The 17,724-nt window shown below is 50.1% G+C and overlaps 1 protein-coding gene across 1 annotated transcript; it reads right to left on the bottom strand.

The window, feature by feature from the left end:
• Positions 1-1,301: 1,301 nt before the first annotated feature.
• tsr1 (TSR1 ribosome maturation factor) lies at positions 1,302-17,125 on the bottom strand. Its single transcript, XM_072590109.1, has 11 exons — positions 16,877-17,125; positions 16,403-16,506; positions 14,978-15,194; positions 11,642-11,776; positions 10,754-11,172; positions 9,312-9,459; positions 7,454-7,608; positions 6,422-6,627; positions 5,136-5,295; positions 2,486-2,596; positions 1,302-1,469 (listed from the first exon to the last, which is right to left on the bottom strand). The coding sequence occupies exons 1-11, from the start codon at positions 16,995-16,997 to the stop codon at positions 1,329-1,331; spliced, it is 1,917 nt and encodes a 638-aa protein (XP_072446210.1). The 5' UTR covers positions 16,998-17,125; the 3' UTR covers positions 1,302-1,328.
• Between the last annotated feature and the right edge of the window lie 599 nt (positions 17,126-17,724).

Here is a 17,724-nt window from a genome sequence, read left to right on the forward strand (position 1 = left end):
CTCCCTCAGCGCTGACCCCCCACCCCCAACAGTGCGGTGCTCCCTCAGCGCTGACCACCCCTGACAGGGCGGCGCTCCCTCAGCGCTGACCCCCCACCCCCGACAGGGCGGCGCTCCCTCAGCGCTGACCCCTCCGACAGCGCGGCGCTCCCTCAGCGCTGACCCCTCCGACAGTGCGGTGCTCCCTCAGCGCTGACCACCCCTGACAGGGCGGTGCTCCCTCAGCACTGACCCCCCCGACAGCGCGGTGCTCCCTCAGCACTGACCCCCCACCCCCGACAGGGCGGCGCTCCCTCAGCGCTGACCCCTCCGACAGCGCGGCGCTCCCTCAGCACTGACCCTCCGACAGCGCGGCGCTCCCTCAGCACTGACCCTCCGACAGCGCGGTGCTCCCTCAGCACTGACCACCCCCGACAGGGCGGTGCTCCCTCAGCACTGACCCCTCCGACAGTGCGGCGCTCCCTCAGCGCTGACCCCTCCGACAGCGCGGCGCTCCCTCAGCACTGACCCCCCCGACAGGGCGGTGCTCCCTCAGCGCTGACCCCCCACCCCCGACAGTGCGGTGCTCCCTCAGCGCTGACCACCCCTGACAGGGCGGCGCTCCCTCAGCGCTGACCCCCCACCCCCGACAGGGCGGCGCTCCCTCAGCGCTGACCCCTCCGACAGCGCGGCGCTCCCTCAGCGCTGACCCCCCCCGACAGCGCGGCGCTCCCTCAGCGCTGACCCCCCCCCGACAGCGCGGCGCTCCCTCAGCGCTGACCCCCCCCGACAGCGCGGCGCTCCCTCAGCGCTGACCCCCCCCGACAGGGCGGCGCTCCCTCAGCGCTGACCCCCCCCGACAGCGCGGCGCTCCCTCAGCGCTGACCCCCCCGACAGGGCGGCGCTCCCTCAGCGCTGACCCCCCCGACAGCGCGGCGCTCCCTCAGCGCTGACCCCCCCCCGACAGGGCGGCGCTCCCTCAGCGCTGACCCCCCCCGACAGCGCGGCGCTCCCTCAGCGCTGACCCCCCCGACAGGGCGGCGCTCCCTCAGCGCTGACCCCCCCGACAGGGCGGCGCTCCCTCAGCGCTGACCCCCCCGACAGGGCGGCGCTCCCTCAGCGCTGACCCCCCCCGACAGGGCGGCGCTCCCTCAGCGCTGACCCCCCCGACAGGGCGGCGCTCCCTCAGCGCTGACCCCCCCGACAGGGCGGCGCTCCCTCAGCGCCACACAGAAACACAAGCCTCTGTTTTAACCCTTCGTCAATGATTGTCACTGGTCACCAGATGAGAACAGGATCAGCACGACATGCTCCCTCCCTCCACTCTGGTCCAATACCTGCCAGGAAGTTCACATACCTGATGTGTGCTGGGAATACAGAGGTGGAGCCCGAAATCTTCTGCAGCCACAGTGGAACACCATCTCCTCCTTCGACTTGATGGGCTCAGTGTTGCTCGCGTGCCTCCTGAGCAGGAAATGCATCACTGACATCTGTGAGAGAGAGGCAGAGAAAGACAGAGATAGAGAGTAAAACCTCAAACAGTTCAAGTAAACATCACTGTCACTGTATCGCACTGGGCTACTGTACTGGTTGGTTCAGATCTGTTAATGTATTACACTGGTTTACGTTACTGGTGGGGCAGGTCTGTCACTGTATAACACTGGGGTACAGGACGTACATATGATCTTGGTTAAACTGCATCTGGAGCCTTGTGCGCACATTTGCTCTCTATCTGAGGAATGATATTACTGCCAGAGAGTGAGTGCAACAAAGATTTACCAGAATTGTTCTTGGGAGGGTGAGACCAGCTTATGAAATGAGGTTGGAAAAACTGGTCCTGTATTCTCTCCCGCGTTGTGAAGAATGCGAGGTGATCGCATTGAAACTTAGAAAATACTTAAAAGGGACAGTCAGTGCCAATACAGCCAAGATGGAACCCCTGGTCAGAAGATGCCATTTAGGACCAAGACATTTGTTCTTTTCTTCAGAGGCACTGAATGTTTGGAACTCTTTTCCAAACAGTGCCTGTGGAAGCTCAGGCTTGGAGTATATTAAAGTTAGAGATCGACAATGGTACACAGGGATAGAGGGATGGGGTGTGTAAAGAGCATGGAAATGTTCGACCAGCCACAACCATATTGGATTGGTTGCCATTCTCAGGGGCGATGGCCTACTCCTGCTCCTATATTTCGGACATCCCGAGGGATCCTGACAGGGTGGACATAGAAAGGTTGTTTCTTGTTGTGGGAGAATTCAAACCAAGAGTCAATATTTACAAATGAGGGATTTTCTATTTAAGACAAAGGTATGGGCATTTCTCTCTCTGAGGAACATGAATCTTTGGAAGTCTTTGTGAGTCTGAATATTTTTGAGGGAAGATGGATAGGTTCTCGGTATGTGAGAGGATGAGATAGGAAAGTACATCAGCCACTTTCTTACTGAATGGTAGAGCAGGCTCGAGGGGCTGACTGGCTTCCTCCTATCCCCGAGACAATGTGTGCAGTACCTTGTGTTCGTGCGGCAGCAGGGTGAAGAGGGCCAGGGGAACCTCTGGGTCGAGACTGTCCATCAGTGACACAGGCACGCTGCCAATGTGTACAGTAACATACCAGCCTGGCTGTCAGCAGAAAGAGAAAACCACCAGTCAGCTAAACACAGCAGCAGCTAAAACCCCAGCATTGACTCAAATGAGCTGATAAATCCCAAAATGCTCTCAAACTCTCTGGTACAAATGTACAAAGTGTGAGAAACATTCCCTCTTCAGGTACAATACCAGGTTCAGCACCAGAGATTCCCCAACATCTCAGCTGGCAGCACAGGCAGTGGGTGAAAACCTGTCAGGGGTTCAGCAGGCAATAACCAGCAGAGGTATATGGAAGGGCCCCTGACACACGGAGAGAAGAGAGGACCATACTGGAGTTCCACTGTACACATGGGTTACTGGCAACATGAGCCTCACGGTATCCCAGTGAGAGACAGCCCCTTCAGGAACTGTATCCCAGTGAGAGACAGCCCCTTCGGGAACTGTATCCCAGTGAGAGTCAGCCCCTTCAGGAACTGTATCCCAGTGAGAGACAGCCCCTTCAGGAACTGTATCCCAGTGAGAGACAGCCCCTTCAGGAACTGTATCCCAGTGAGAGACAGCCCCTTCAGGAACTGTATCCCAGTGAGAGACAGCCCCTTCAGGAACTGTATCCCAGTGAGAGACAGCCCCTTCAGGAACTGTATCCCAGTGAGAGACAGCCCCTTCAGGAACTGTATCCCAGTGAGAGACAGCCCCTTCAGGAACTGTATCCCAGTCAGAGACAGCCCCTTCAGGAACTGTATCCCAGTGAGAGACAGCCCCTTCAGGAACTGTATCCCAGTGAGAGACAGCCCCTTCAGGAACTGTATCCCAGTGAGAGACAGCCCCTTCAGGAACTGTATCCCAGTGAGAGACAGCCCCTTCGGGAACTGTATCCCAGTGAGAGACAGCCCCTTCAGGAACTGTATCCCAGTGAGAGACAGCCCCTTCAGGAACTGTATCCCAGTGAGAGTCAGCCCCTTCAGGAACTGTATCCCAGTGAGAGACAGCCCCTTCGGGAACTGTATCCCAGTGAGAGACAGCCCCTTCGGGAACTGTATCCCAGTGAGGGTCAGCCCCTTCAGGAACTGTATCCCAGTGAGAGTCAGCCCCTTCAGGAACTCTATCCCAGTGAGAGACAGCCCCTTCGGGAACTGTATCCCAGTGAGAGTCAGCCCCTTCAGGAACTGTATCCCAGTGAGAGACAGCCCCTTCAGGAACTGTATCCCAGTGAGAGACAGCCCCTTCGGGAACTGTATCCCAGTGAGGGTCAGCCCCTTCAGGAACTGTATCCCAGTGAGAGTCAGCCCCTTCAGGAACTGTATCCCAGTGAGAGTCAGCCCCTTCGGGAACTGTATCCCAGTGAGAGTCAGCCCCTTCAGGAACTGTATCCCAGTGAGAGACAGCCCCTTCGGGAACTGTATCCCAGTGAGAGACAGCCCCTTCGGGAACTGTATCCCAGTGAGAGTCAGCCCCTTCGGGAACTGTATCCCAGTGAGAGACAGCCCCTTCAGGAACTGTATCCCAGTGAGAGACAGCCCCTTCGGGAACTGTATCCCAGTGAGAGACAGCCCCTTCAGGAACTGTATCCCAGTGAGAGACAGCCCCTTCAGGAACTGTATCCCAGTCAGAGACAGCCCCTTCAGGAACTGTATCCCAGTGAGAGACAGCACCTTCAGGAACTGTATCCCAGTGAGAGACAGCCCCTTCAGGAACTGTATCCCAGTCAGAGACAGCCCCTTCAGGAACTGTATCCCAGTGAGAGACAGCCCCTTCAGGAACTGTATCCCAGTGAGAGACAGCCCCTTCGGGAACTGTATCCCAGTGAGAGACAGCCCCTTCAGGAACTGTATCCCAGTGAGAGACAGCCCCTTCAGGAACTGTATCCCAGCGAGAGACAGCCCCTTCAGGAACTGTATCCCAGTGAGAGTCAGCCCCTTCAGGAACTGTATCCCAGTCAGAGACAGCCCCTTCAGGAACTGTATCCCAGTGAGAGACAGCCCCTTCAGGAACTGTATCCCAGTGAGAGACAGCCCCTTCAGGAACTGTATCCCAGTGAGAGTCAGCCCCTTCGGGAACTGTATCCCAGTGAGAGTCAGCCCCTTCAGGAACTGTATCCCAGTGAGAGACAGCCCCTTCAGGAACTGTATCCCAGTGAGAGACAGCCCCTTCAGGAACTGTATCCCAGTGAGAGACAGCCCCTTCGGGAACTGTATCCCAGTGAGAGACAGCCCCTTCAGGAACTGTATCCCAGCGAGATAAAAAAAATCTAAATCCTGACTAACACAAGACACGATGACTGCGAAGACAGGTTCACCCACGTCCCACTGAGGTTAACCAGTAACCCCTGGGCTCTGGTTAAAGCTGATACACATATCTGAAATTAGAGTTCAGGATCCTGCTGTCTAAAACCAATCTGGGATCTGTACAGTTCCAACATACGCAGCACGACACCTCTCCCTGTCCATCTGCTGCTGAAACTACATTCAGACTCCTGAAAGCACAGACATAACGCGCTCCCCCCAGCACACCTCCCCACCACCATACCCAAATTCACCCTCCCCCACACATTACACACCCCTGCCCCAATTACCATTGCACCTTCCACCTCCTCTTCAATCTCCCTGTAGATTCTCCTCTTTGTCCGGGTATAATTCTGGAACTGGAATATTCTGGCATAATCCCGCGGCAAGTTCTCCTTGGGGTCCCAGGGTGAAGTGCGGAAACTCTTCAGCCCCCGATACTTCTGAAACCTGTGGAGGTCACCAAAACATGTCCAGAATAATCAGACATCATTGCGGGAGAATCTAAAGCACTGATTAGTGTTCTCTTAAATTATCCTGTGCCACATTCCCACCACAATCACAGAATAGTGCACACAGAAGGCCATTCAGCCAGACATATCTGTGCTGATGCTTTGGAAGAGCTATTCAATGCCATAACAGGATAGCTAGCCATCGTGCTGGATACTGGCTACCCTGATCAGATCACTGCTCACTCTAACCCAAAACTTATGAATGGGCCTAAAGCTGCCACTTTCAGTCCCAAAACATATCCAATATTCGATGCAATTCTATGATCGAATTGTTTTTGCTAAACAATCCCAATTGCACTGAGAGTGACAGTAAATGAATATAAAATAATCAACTGGATTCACAGCATCATCTGCTTATGAACCATCCTACTGCTGGACACAAATAATCTTCCATCTACACAACCCAAACAGCTCAAGCAGACCTGAAGGAGGAGCTGACAGATTTATCACAGGTATTGTATGATGAAGGAGGAGGATCTCAGTAAAGGAATTCTCAGCAAACTCTTCAAGAGTAAACGCAGGAAATTCTCAAAGTAGTAAAAACTGGAATGTGACGAAGATTTTCACTACTCCAAGGGCTGAGAATCTAGCTTCACCAAAAAGGCCAGAATGTTCAGTCCATCACTCCATCGTCATTTTGAACCGAAACAACTCACATAGATTAACTGTGGAACCATACTGTGCCATACTGCTCAATCAGGACCAGTTCTCACATGATGCACTTGTGAGAGTGCACAGACACACACAGAGGTATGCCCAGCACTGGACTGTAACAGCTGCCTGCAGTGTCCACCAACAGAGGTATTGTCCAACAAAGCACATAGAACTACAGTTGAATGTCCCTGCTAGGTGCTGCTCAGTGCCAAGGTAACCAGCAAGTTTGTTTCGCTGTCAACTTATATCATTGACACCTGGAAAGCAATCACTTTGAAATGCTGTACAGTAGCAAAAGGTAATGACTGGAAGGATGGACCAGGCCATCATGTGTGTTGTGGAGTCTCGGGATGAGCCCTGTATACAGCGTTACTGACCAAGCTCCACAATACCAGGCAGCCTCCACACACCTGACTCGAGCAGCTACATCCTTCGGTGTGTCGACCTCATCGGGGAACATTTCATCCATTCGCTCCTGCTTGCACTTTTCCAGCATCATCATCTCCTCCTCTTCATCAACCTTCTCATCATAATTATCATCGCGAATGCTTTCTGGAACCGTCATGGTTTCACATTCTTCATCAGCCTCTTCCTCACAATCACTTTCTTCGCTGGCCTATAGGAAAGGAATAATAGCAGCTGAAGGTGACAAATCCCCTTCTCACTTAAAAACCACCGACAGCACCAGGGGTGTCCAGGTAACACTTCAGCACATTGCAGACAAGCTGCTCACTCATTCACTCTGCCCAAGTGTTTCAGAGTGCACTCACTGCTGCTACATAGGTAGAAGCAGCTACAAGAAACACAGCAATACCAGACTATCAGCAATGAGATGAATTAGCAGACAAATGTCTGCTGGGGGTCAGTTGTCGGTAGGACAACTCACCATTCAGCAGTATCACAGGAGTGTTCACGTGCAGCTTAACAGGCATACCCCCTGTGCACACCAACCCAATGACAGCAGCACCTACATTATAGCACTCCTTCACAACCATGCTGTGTGGGGTGGTGGGTGCCAGCCTATTGTACTTGCTGACCAGAAGCTCAGGTACTCGGAATTGGGGCTCCTTGTAGCCCCAGTGAGATGAGCAGCCACTGTCACACTCTCTGGGAATTGCAAATACACATCCAAGTCGCACACCAGATTGCGACTTATGGCCAGCTCCCAGGGATTGTTCTCATTTACTATACCACATGGTGCTGTTCTCCCCATATGTAAATATTAAATATGGTCTCAGAAATGGCCACCAGAGCCCTGCTGAAAATAATAGCTGTTTCACTCTCAAAAAAATTATTAAAAAATCCTGACCCAGTGGATGTAAAATTAAACAGCAATGTTTCCTGATTCAGGAGAGTGGGAACTTCAATTTTTAAGCCGATTTTCTTTAGAACTCCGCACAATTCAGAGACAGATCTACAGAACAAACAGCGCCAAGGCTTACCTGTGACACCGTCTCACCCATTATCTCATCTTTCTCCATATCTTCGTCACTTTCCTCCTCTTCATCTCCCTCATCATCCAGAATCCAGGTGGCCTGATAATCAGAGGTACCTTTCGGAACTTTCCGAACAATCTTCCTGCTTAACTTCAGAGTATCTAGAAGAGGGAGGTGGGTAGAACTAACAGTGGCGATTGAGTTGTCAAAGCACCAAGCTAAGCAGTAGGCAGTGAACGTCCATCATTTTCCAATTACCATTAACTGGAGGCTCACTGCCTTCACTATCAAAAGATATGGAAAACATGTCAGTATTGACATACAACAGGAGATGGAAGGGAGAGAGGAACTTAGTCAAGTCGCAATCCAAGGAAAATGGTACTGAGCAAACTGCTGGACTTGAAAGAACTGGCTAATGAGATAGTATGTACATTCATGCACTTTTCCAAAATTCCGAGTTTTGTAAAATGGAACAGCGTTCAGTCAGAAAGTAGTAAATCTAACTTTCCTCTGTTCAAGAGGGGAAGGAGGCAGTAAACAAGGGACTACCACTCAGTCAGCTTGACACTTGCCATGGGGGAAGGTGTTTGAATTAATTAGAGGAAGATAAAACTGGGCACTACGGAAAAACTCAAAGTAATCAAGAAAATGTCAAGCTGCTTACTTTGGTGGGAAGAATAAAAAAGTAGAGCGTTACTTGCGGATGTGGGGTGCTCCGGTGCACAAGTCACAAGGTTAATATGCAGGCACAGCAAGTGAATAATAAGGTGAATAGAATACTCAGCCTTATTACAACAGGAAGGAAACATGAAAACCATGACATCCAGCTGCAGTCACATAGCACATTGGTGAGACCAGTAGTCAAATGCTGTGTACAGCTCTGTTTCTGAGATAATGAAACCAATGTACATGTGTTGGAGGAGATTCAGAGGAGGTTCAGAACGAGGGGATTAGGAGGGACAAGAGGCATTGAGGGGACGAGGGAAGAGAGCAATTATATGACAGAGGCAGAGACAGAGGAAAGTGCAACATTTTCTATTTAAATAAAAATCAGTTCCACTAAATGAATACTTTAATTTAAGGATCTATTTAAAAATGTTAAGATAAACTAAAGCCAAACAATAGCCCACACAGTATGCAGAAAGATGTGCTTTACCTTTTGAACAACCTTACTCCATACTGTCTGAAACAGGACATTAGGTCCCTCAATAGAATTGTGTGCAACATCATTGTTTAGCATTTGAACTTAGTGGAGTCTCCAACCCCCTACTTCCCTGGGATCGAATCAACACAAATCCAACACCACCACCCCCCCCGCCCAAAAAGAAAAACCTCTGCTATCCTGCTGTGAGGAGTTTTGGGAGATTTTACTGTGCAGTGTTGTTCACCTTTCCACAGATTTCGAAATAGGTTACCCCTCTCTGTTGGAGTGATCAAGAAGGCGTTCAAATCATATTCTCGCAGGTTTCCAAACAACACCAAGATGAAGTGGGGTAGGGACAGGACACTTCAGGGGGATGTGAGGAAAAATCTTTTCACCCAGAGATGATGGGAATCTGAAACCCGCTGCACAGAAGGATGGGAAAGGAGGCAGAAATCTTCATCACACTGTAGAAATATTCAGACGTGCACTTGTGATGCCAAGGCATATATGGCTATGGCACAAGTGCTGAAAAAGGGGATTAGAACACTCAGTTGGTTGTTTTTGACCAGTGCAGACTCAATGGACCAAAAGACCTTTTTCTGTGCAGTATGACTATGGAAACTATAATATCTCTGGGTCTGGGAGAACAGGTAGAAGAGGCACAGAGTGACAATGTTTAGCAAGTCCCAGCGTGCCTGGAGTTCAGGATGAACCACTCACCCTCAGCCTCCTGCAGCTCTTCATCTGTGGGCCAAGTCTGCTCCCCCTCCATCGGATCTGGAACAACTTCCGATTCAAGCGATTCCTGCTTTCTTGAATCTGCTTTCATCAGAACTTTCAGGTCCTCTTCCATCTCAGCACAGGGATCCTGATAAAGAGAAAGGATTCCAATTGATGAGTGCAGGATCTAGGATTACAAGCCCACCCTGATGGCCCCATCTTTCAGACCTCTGCTCAGGCAGGCACAAGATTTCATCCTTACATTCTGCCCCTAGAAATGGCTTCTCTCTCTCGTTTATTAAATACATTGCTGAGATAACATTATGTAACAGATATTACAAAAATATTTGCTTCACTGCTGACTGCTCATTACTTTTCATTTATAAATATTTCCATGTTGTAACAAAAACTTCCCACACAAACATATCAGACTGTAATTACACCTTCCCACATTAAACCTGGTGGAAATGCGTAGTCACATTGTGACGTATTGACTGAAGCAGTTTCCATTCTAAATATGGACATAAGAACGAATGAAATTTCACTAATAAAATGTATATTGCTAATCCCATTGCAATCTGTAATCTCATTAGTCCTACAGTACCCCCACGATTTACAAGTGTAACTACAATGACAGATTTACATATGCTGTTCAATGTTGGCATGGCAATTTATAATGGAAATACGAAAATAACATACAACCCAAAAACAACAGCTGAATTGTATGTAAACACACCCAAAACCAGCCCCATCCCTGGCCTTTAAACCTCTCCCAATGCAGGTCGATATCTGGTCTCTATTTCTCTAAGATGGATCAGAATTGGTATTAAATATTTATAATTACTAAACTGGAACAAGGATTGAGGGACTTCAGTTATGTGAAGAAGCAAGGACTGTTCTCCTCAAAGACAGAAATCCCTCTGCAGGAGATTTTAATCAACCTGGTCAATGTTCTCAGAGGTTTTGATTGAGGATCTGAGGGGAAACTGTTCCAAAACATAGGAAGGTCAATAATCAGGAGACAGATGTAAGGTATGCTGAAAGGTCATGGATCCGAAACACTAACTAACTTTCTGTTTCTCTCTTGGGATTCTGTGTAACCTGAGTTTTTCCAGCATTTCTGTTTTATTACAGACTGAAGAACCTAACAGGAAATAAAACAGGGAGATGAAGAGCTTCCTTCTGCCCCATGAGCTGCTAGGACCTGGAACACATTGAAAGAGCAGAGGAGCAGATTCAATAATAATTTTCAAAAACAAATTTAACAAACACGTGAAAAGCAAAAAAAAAACCTGCAGGCTTTGGAGAAACAAATGGGAAAAGGGGGACAAATTGAATAGACCTTTCAGAGTGATAACACAGGCAAATGGACTGAATGGTCTTCTGTGCTGTACGATTTTATGGAAAAGCCTTTTAAGTGCTTCAGTTAAATTTCTACTCACACTTATCGCCAAGCCCTCTCTTTTCTTTGTAGTCTTGGGGTTCAAGGGCATGGGGTCAGGTGAACCATCAATTTGTTGCATCTGGAAATCTCCGTGTCCGACAATGTGAACCAGCCTGTTTACATTCAGCGGCTGCCCCCGGATATAACCAGACAACTTCAGTGTCCCCACCAGGCCATTTCCATCATCGGCTTCAAACCTCACTTGCTGAGCCAATAAGTAGGATCGGTGATCTCGGAAAGCAAGGTGTCGCTGTTTCTGCATTGCAATGTGCCTGACAATTAGGGCAGCTTCCTGCTCCGTGTCCATGTGAAAGAGCTTCGCATCAAGAAAACGTCTCTCCAAAACCTTGGTCAAACTCCTTTTAGCATCTGTTCGCTTCTTGACAGGAAGGTCATTAATTCCTTGAACCACAAACACTGTGGGAGAATAGTCAGTTAGAATTAGGACACTGTTCGAGATTAGCATTTCACACCCCTCCCCACAGCAGGGCCTTTAGTCAGGAGACAGTGTGGAACATGGACATGCCATTATACCCAATGAGTCATTCCTACTCATCTAAAAGGTTTCAGGGCCCCCCTCCCCGACCCTCACAGTCGTCGGCGCCCCCCCCCCCCCCCTCCCCGATGTCGGCGCCCCCCCCCCCCCTCTCTGACCCTCACAGATGGCGGCATTCCCCCCCCACCCCCAACCCTCACAGGCGTCAGCGCACCCCCCTCCCCGACCCTCACAGATGTCAGCCCACCTTCCCTAATACCCATCCCCTCCAAAGATCAGCCCCTCCCAATCCCCACCCACCCTACACAGACTTTTAACCTTTAACTCTAGACTGACAGTCTCATGCCTTTGTTCTAGGACTGTCAGAGCCCACCAGCACCCAGTCCATACCATGACTTGGGAGGCCTTGTGCAAACAGACAGGCGAGGCAGAAGTCACCGTAACTGTCCCATCCCTCATGTGGATCCAGCACCAGCATCAGCGTGTCCGCCACTTTGGCAAGGTCAAGGACAGCATGGATATCACCTGAAAATAGTACAGAAAGTGTGTTAGAAGAGCAGGAGGCCATTCTGCCCCTTTATCTTTTCTATTTTCAAGTTTTAACATAGCTGATCTGTATCACACCTTAGCTCCCAATGTCAACATCCTTCCAATAAGAAAAGTCTTCTAAGTTTCAACAACACAGGTTTCCAGAGCAGGAAGATCCAGATTTCCAATCCTTTTGTGAACAAATGCTTCCTAACAACACCCTTAATGGCCTGGTTCAAATTTTAAAGTTCTGCCGCACATCCCTCAGAACTAGAACCAATGTCAGTAGGTTATCTCTATCTAAGCAGCGTTACAAATGTCAGCTTTTTTTCAGGTGGCTATATTTTAACCCAACCCTTTTAATTCCAAGTAAAATGGAACTTGGCCTCCAACTTGCTTTGGTTGGCAATAAGCCAGTGTGACCCAGTTACCACAGGGACTGAGAACCCAGATCTAGTCTTAATGACAATCAGGTAACAGGTTAAATATCAGGACAATGAGGACAAAGCAGCTTAACTTCACCACAAATAAACAAAGAGTGTCAGTCGATCACATTCAGAGAATGCACAGAGAGAAAGACAGTAGCATGTGAGAGAAGGGAAGGAAAGCTGCACCTGTAATAGCAGCATCGGAGTGATAATAGCAGCGATAACCTAAGGGTGCCTTACTGCTGCAAGTCAACTCAATAACCCTCCGATGGAATGAATGAAGGGATTTTGAAAAAGACTCTGCGAGACTTGCTCCAATGGAGACAAGGAGGAGACAAGAACCCATGGAAATGCCAGAAACATTTCTGGAACTTTAAAAGCAAAACCACATTTCTACCCAGAACCCAGTGAGATGTACAAACATGGCATGAGATCAGAACGGTGTCATCAAACCAGAGTCTAAACCTTAACTGTTTCTCTCTGCACTGATGCAGTCAGACCTGCTGAGTTCCTCCTGCACTGTTTTTAATATCTGTGCTCTAGTTTAGAAATTACTTGCATACTAAGTAAAGTTTAGTCAATGTTGGTTTTAGTGCTTATTACAGTAAAAATCTGAAAACTTTCAATCTTGTGCGATTCCTTTAATTCAAACCTCCTTTTGAAAAAGTGATTCATCTCTACGTTGTAATATCACCATAACCCTTTTTTATTCATCTTTATTAGATCACCATTTAACTGTCTAAACCAAAGGCAATATTTCTTTAATCACGTCTCCCCATTTACCCCCTGCTAATCCCCCACCAAGGTCAATGCTGAGATGTGGAACCCAGCCAAGGGCTGAATCCAGATACCCCTGCTGGGGTCTGACCAGCATTTTCCAAACATCTCCCCTCTCTGTATTACAGCTCCGTTGTGATAGAGACTATCATTTTAGAATGTCTTCTAAATGTTCATGTTTCTGCTGTTGAACACCAGGATTCCATCGTAGCTCCCATTTTCTCTGGGACGGAGCAGCAGTTAGATCTGCCACTCGGCTGGGCTAGAAGAGCAGCTGTTACGTGCTGCAGACCCACAGCAATCAGAAAGTGACTGCAGAGTAAGTCAGTCATGGAGGGTGGGCTATTAAACAGGTATGAACTTCCCAGCCCTTTGTTAACTCCAGGGGGTTCGCGGAGGGTCAAGGGAGTACAGGCTGCTGAATTGAAGTCAGGAATGTGACTGCCATGCCACCCCAGGCTCCCCAGGGGTGTGACCATCCTGCTGGTCTTCAGCTGCAGCTGAACTGGTCCCAGAGAGCAGCACACAAATGGTCCACACTAAGCCTAAACTGCTTTGGTAAACATGCACTCTCCAATCACATACACATTGTTCTTTTGTTTGAAACACAAAGCCGCAACTCTCTATTTTATAGAAGATCATAGAATCCCTACAGTGTGGAAACAGGCCATTTGGCCCAACAAGTGCACACCGACCCTCTGAAGAGTATCCCACCCAGACCCATTCCCCAACTCTATTAATCTACATTTCCCCTGATGAATGCACCTAATCCACACATCCCTGAATACTATAGGACAGTAAGTATGGCCAATTCACCTAACCTGTATATCTTTGGACTGTGGGAGGAAGCTGAAGCTCCCCAGTGGAAACCCACACAAACATGGGGAGAATGTCTGTGTAGTGTTTGCACAGTCGCCTGAGGCTAGAATCAAACCTGAGTCCCTAGCACTGTGAGGAAGCATTGGTAACCACTGAGCCACTGTGCTGCCCATTTGGTAGTTAAACAGGCAGATTACAACATACACAGACTATTCAGCCCACTAGCCTGCTGAATGAGCGACTCTCTTATACCATACCTCCCATCTTCTCTTGGTAACCCTCTTCCTTTCCAGATAAAATTTCTAATCGGTTTTGAAAGCCTCAACTGTCCCTGTCTTCACCACTCTCAGATGGTGGAAAATAGATCCTCACCATTCACTGCACTGAAGTGTTCCTCATGTTGCCATCACTTGTTTTGCCACTGACCTTAAACATGTTCTCTAATTCTCAATCTTTCCACCAACAGGAACAACGCTTCCCTGTGTATTCCATCCAGACCTCTCATCATTTCGATCACTTTTAACAAATTTTCTCTTCTCCATGAAAGAAAAGCAATTTCTCCGACATCATTGAAGAGTGTCAACACTGAAAACATTCCTGTGAATCACTTTCGAATGCCTTTTGTTAAATTGCCATAATGGCTCTCTCAGACACAAATGGACATTGCCAGCTCAAGGAGCACAATTCCACAACATTGTCACTAAGTAATTACCCTTAAGAGTGACAGCTGTCTCATCTCCACCTTTTTCTGGGAATGCAGCTCATGTCAGTCCTCATTCCTGATGAAGGGCTTTTGCCCGAAGCATTGATTTTCCTGCTTCTCAGATGCTGCCCAACCTGCTGTGCTTTTCCAGCACCACACTCTAGACTCTGTTCTAAAGGGTCACTGGATTTCTCTCCACAGATGCTGAGAGACTTGCCAAGTTTCTCTGGCAATTTCTGTTTTTGTTTCTGATTTGCAGCTTCTGGAGTTCTTTGGTTTCCTTTCCTGTAGGTTGTAGACGCAACCAACAACCCAGCAGGAGTATCCATTTGAGACTGCATGACACTACTATGGCGTTCAACATGTGTAATGGCTGGGTTACCACTCTCTAACTACAGCACAGACACATGAATGAAATGCTGGCTCCATGAATCGGCCGAGATTACTCTTTCGGAATTCTCTGCCACTGACCTAAATTTACTCGGACGAAGCTGAATCTCTGTTTGAGCCTGGGGCAAATCAAGCCAAATCGTTCACCACTTCTGTCGAGGTCGTACACACTGGAGGTCTCGTCACTCCGAATTAATCTCATGACATCTTCACTACTTGTACCAGAGTGCAAGACGATGACACCCACCAGGTGGGGGGGACCCTCTTTAGTGCCCAGACTCCTCTTCTCCGCGAGCACCTAGAACAGAACATGGGTCAGAAAGGTCACCTCTTTGTAGCTCATAAATACAACTCATTTTCCAGCCTTTAGCTGTGTGTATGACTCAATCTGGGAAGGGGGAGGGGCAGTTCAAGCACAAAATCCACAGATGTTGCTGAACACACCTACTAAATTCCTCCAGTACTTTGTTTCAGATTTCCAGCATGCTCAGCACTTTGTTTTATTTCATTTTCGGTGGGTAAAAACAATGACTGCAAATGCTGGAAAACAAGAGTCTAGATTAGAGTGGTGCTGGAAAAGCACAGCAGTTCAGGCAGCATCCAAGCAGTAAAATCAACGTTTCGGGTAAAAGCCTTTCATCAGGAATACAGGCAGAGAGCCTGAAGCGTGGAGAGATAAATGGGGGGGGGGAGAAAGTAGTATAGAGTACAATAAGGTAAAAACAATGACTGCAGATGCTGAAAATCAAATACTGGATTAGTGGTGCTGGAAGAGCACAGCAGTTCAGGCCGCATCCAAGGAGCAGCGAAATCGACGTTTCGGGCAAAAGCCCTTCATCAGGAATAAAGGCAGTGAGCCTGAAGCATGGAGAGATAAGCTAGAGGAGGGTGGGGGTGGGGAGAGAGTAGAGCAGAGGAAATGACCTGGGAGTTGCAGTGGGAGAGGGACTCCCTGAGATTCTTGTAGAGAGAGGAGGAAAACTTCTTCAAGGCAGGCATCCTTGCAAGAGGATTCGCAGTAGGAGTACAATAGGTGAGTGGAGGAGGGAATGAAGGTGATAGGTCAGGGAGGAGAGGGTGGAGTGGATAGGTGGAAAAGAAGATAGGCAGGTAGGACAAGTCCGGACAAGTCATGGGGACAGTGCTGAGCTGGAAGTTTGAAACTAGGGTGAGGTGGGGGAAGGGGAAATGAGGAAACTGTTGAAGTCCACATTGATGCCCTGGGGTTGAAGTGTTCCGAGGCGGAAGATGAGGCATTCTTCCTCCAGGCGTCTGGTGGTGAGGGAGCGGCGGTGAAGGAGGCCCAGGACCTCCATGTCCTCGGCAGAGTGGGAGGGGGAGTTGAAATGTTGGGCCACGGGGCGGTGTGGTTGATTGGTGCATTTCATTTTCCCTAAATATTGGGGATAGGGGTGGGGACAGGGTGTGGATGAGGCCGAGAGGTGAGAGTTGGAAGAATGACAGAGGGGTGAGTACCCAGAGGCAGAAGATTGAGAGCACACTCACCGCTTCCCTCTTCTGCTGGCGGATCTGAGTTGCATGGTGCCGCCGATCGTGTCTCCTCAGCTCCTTCTTCAGCTTCTTGGTGCTCACTTTCACACTCACTCTGCCTGGAGCCAACACAGAGACATAGCGATCAACCACAGTCCTGAAAGGGATTATATCTACACCCCCCCAGCCCAGCCCAGCCCCGCCCCCACCCCCCCCACACACACCCAGCCCAGCCCCGCCCCACCCAACCCCCCCCACACACCCAGCCCAGCCCCGCCCCACCCCAGCCCCACCCCCACACCCCCCCAGCCCAGTCCCCGCACACACACACCCCCCCCAGCCCCCACACCCCCAGCCCCGCCCCCACACACCCCCCACCCGGCCCCCCCAGCCCCGCCCCCACACCCCCCACCCTAACCCTCACCCCCCCCCCACAGCCACGTGAGCTCCCCGAGCCCCACCCTGTGTGTGCCTTTCCCCCGCCCGCACCTCTCTGCTCCCGCTCCAGGCAGCCCTTGGTGCGGTGCCTGCCGGCTTTGTGGGTCTTGTTGTTCTGTTTGAAGGCCCCGGGCCGATGTCGCTCCTGCTGCACGCACCCACCGCCCGCCATCTTCACAAAGAGCTCACTGCGGCGGCAGCAGAAGACCTACAATCCCGCGGCATCCTGGGATACTGGAGGAGTGCACCGTTTGTGAAGACCTACAGTCCCGCAGCATCCTGGGATACTGGAGGAGTGCACCGTTTGTGAAGACCTACAATCCCGCGGCATCCTGGGATACTGGAGGAGTGCACCGTTTGTGAAGACCTACAGTCCCGCAGCATCCTGGGATACTGGAGGAGTGCACCGTTTGTGAAGACCTACAGTCCCGCAGCATCCTGGGATACTGGAGGAGTGCACCGTTTGTGAAGACCTACAATCCCGCGGCATCCTGGGATACTGGAGGAGTCCGCCGTTTGTGAAGACCTACAGTCCCGCAGCATCCTGGGATACTGGAGGAGTCCGCCGTTTGTGAAGACCTACAGTCCCGCGGCATCCTGGGATACTGGAGGAGTGCACCGTTTGTGAAGACCTACAGTCCCGCGGCATCCTGGGATACTGGAGGAGTCCGCCGTTTGTGAAGACCTACAGTCCCGCGGCATCCTGGGATACTGGAGGAGTCCGCCGTTTGTGAAGACCTACAGTCCCGCGGCATCCTGGGATACTGGAGGAGTCCGCCGTTTGTGAAGACCTACAGTCCCGCAGCATCCTGGGATACTGGAGGAGTGCACCGTTTGTGAAGACCTACAGTCCCGCGGCATCCTGGGATACTGGAGGAGTCCGCCGTTTGTGAAGACCT

The sequence above is a fragment of the Chiloscyllium punctatum genome, chromosome 19, assembly GCF_047496795.1.
Source record: "Chiloscyllium punctatum isolate Juve2018m chromosome 19, sChiPun1.3, whole genome shotgun sequence".
NCBI lineage: Eukaryota > Metazoa > Chordata > Chondrichthyes > Orectolobiformes > Hemiscylliidae > Chiloscyllium > Chiloscyllium punctatum.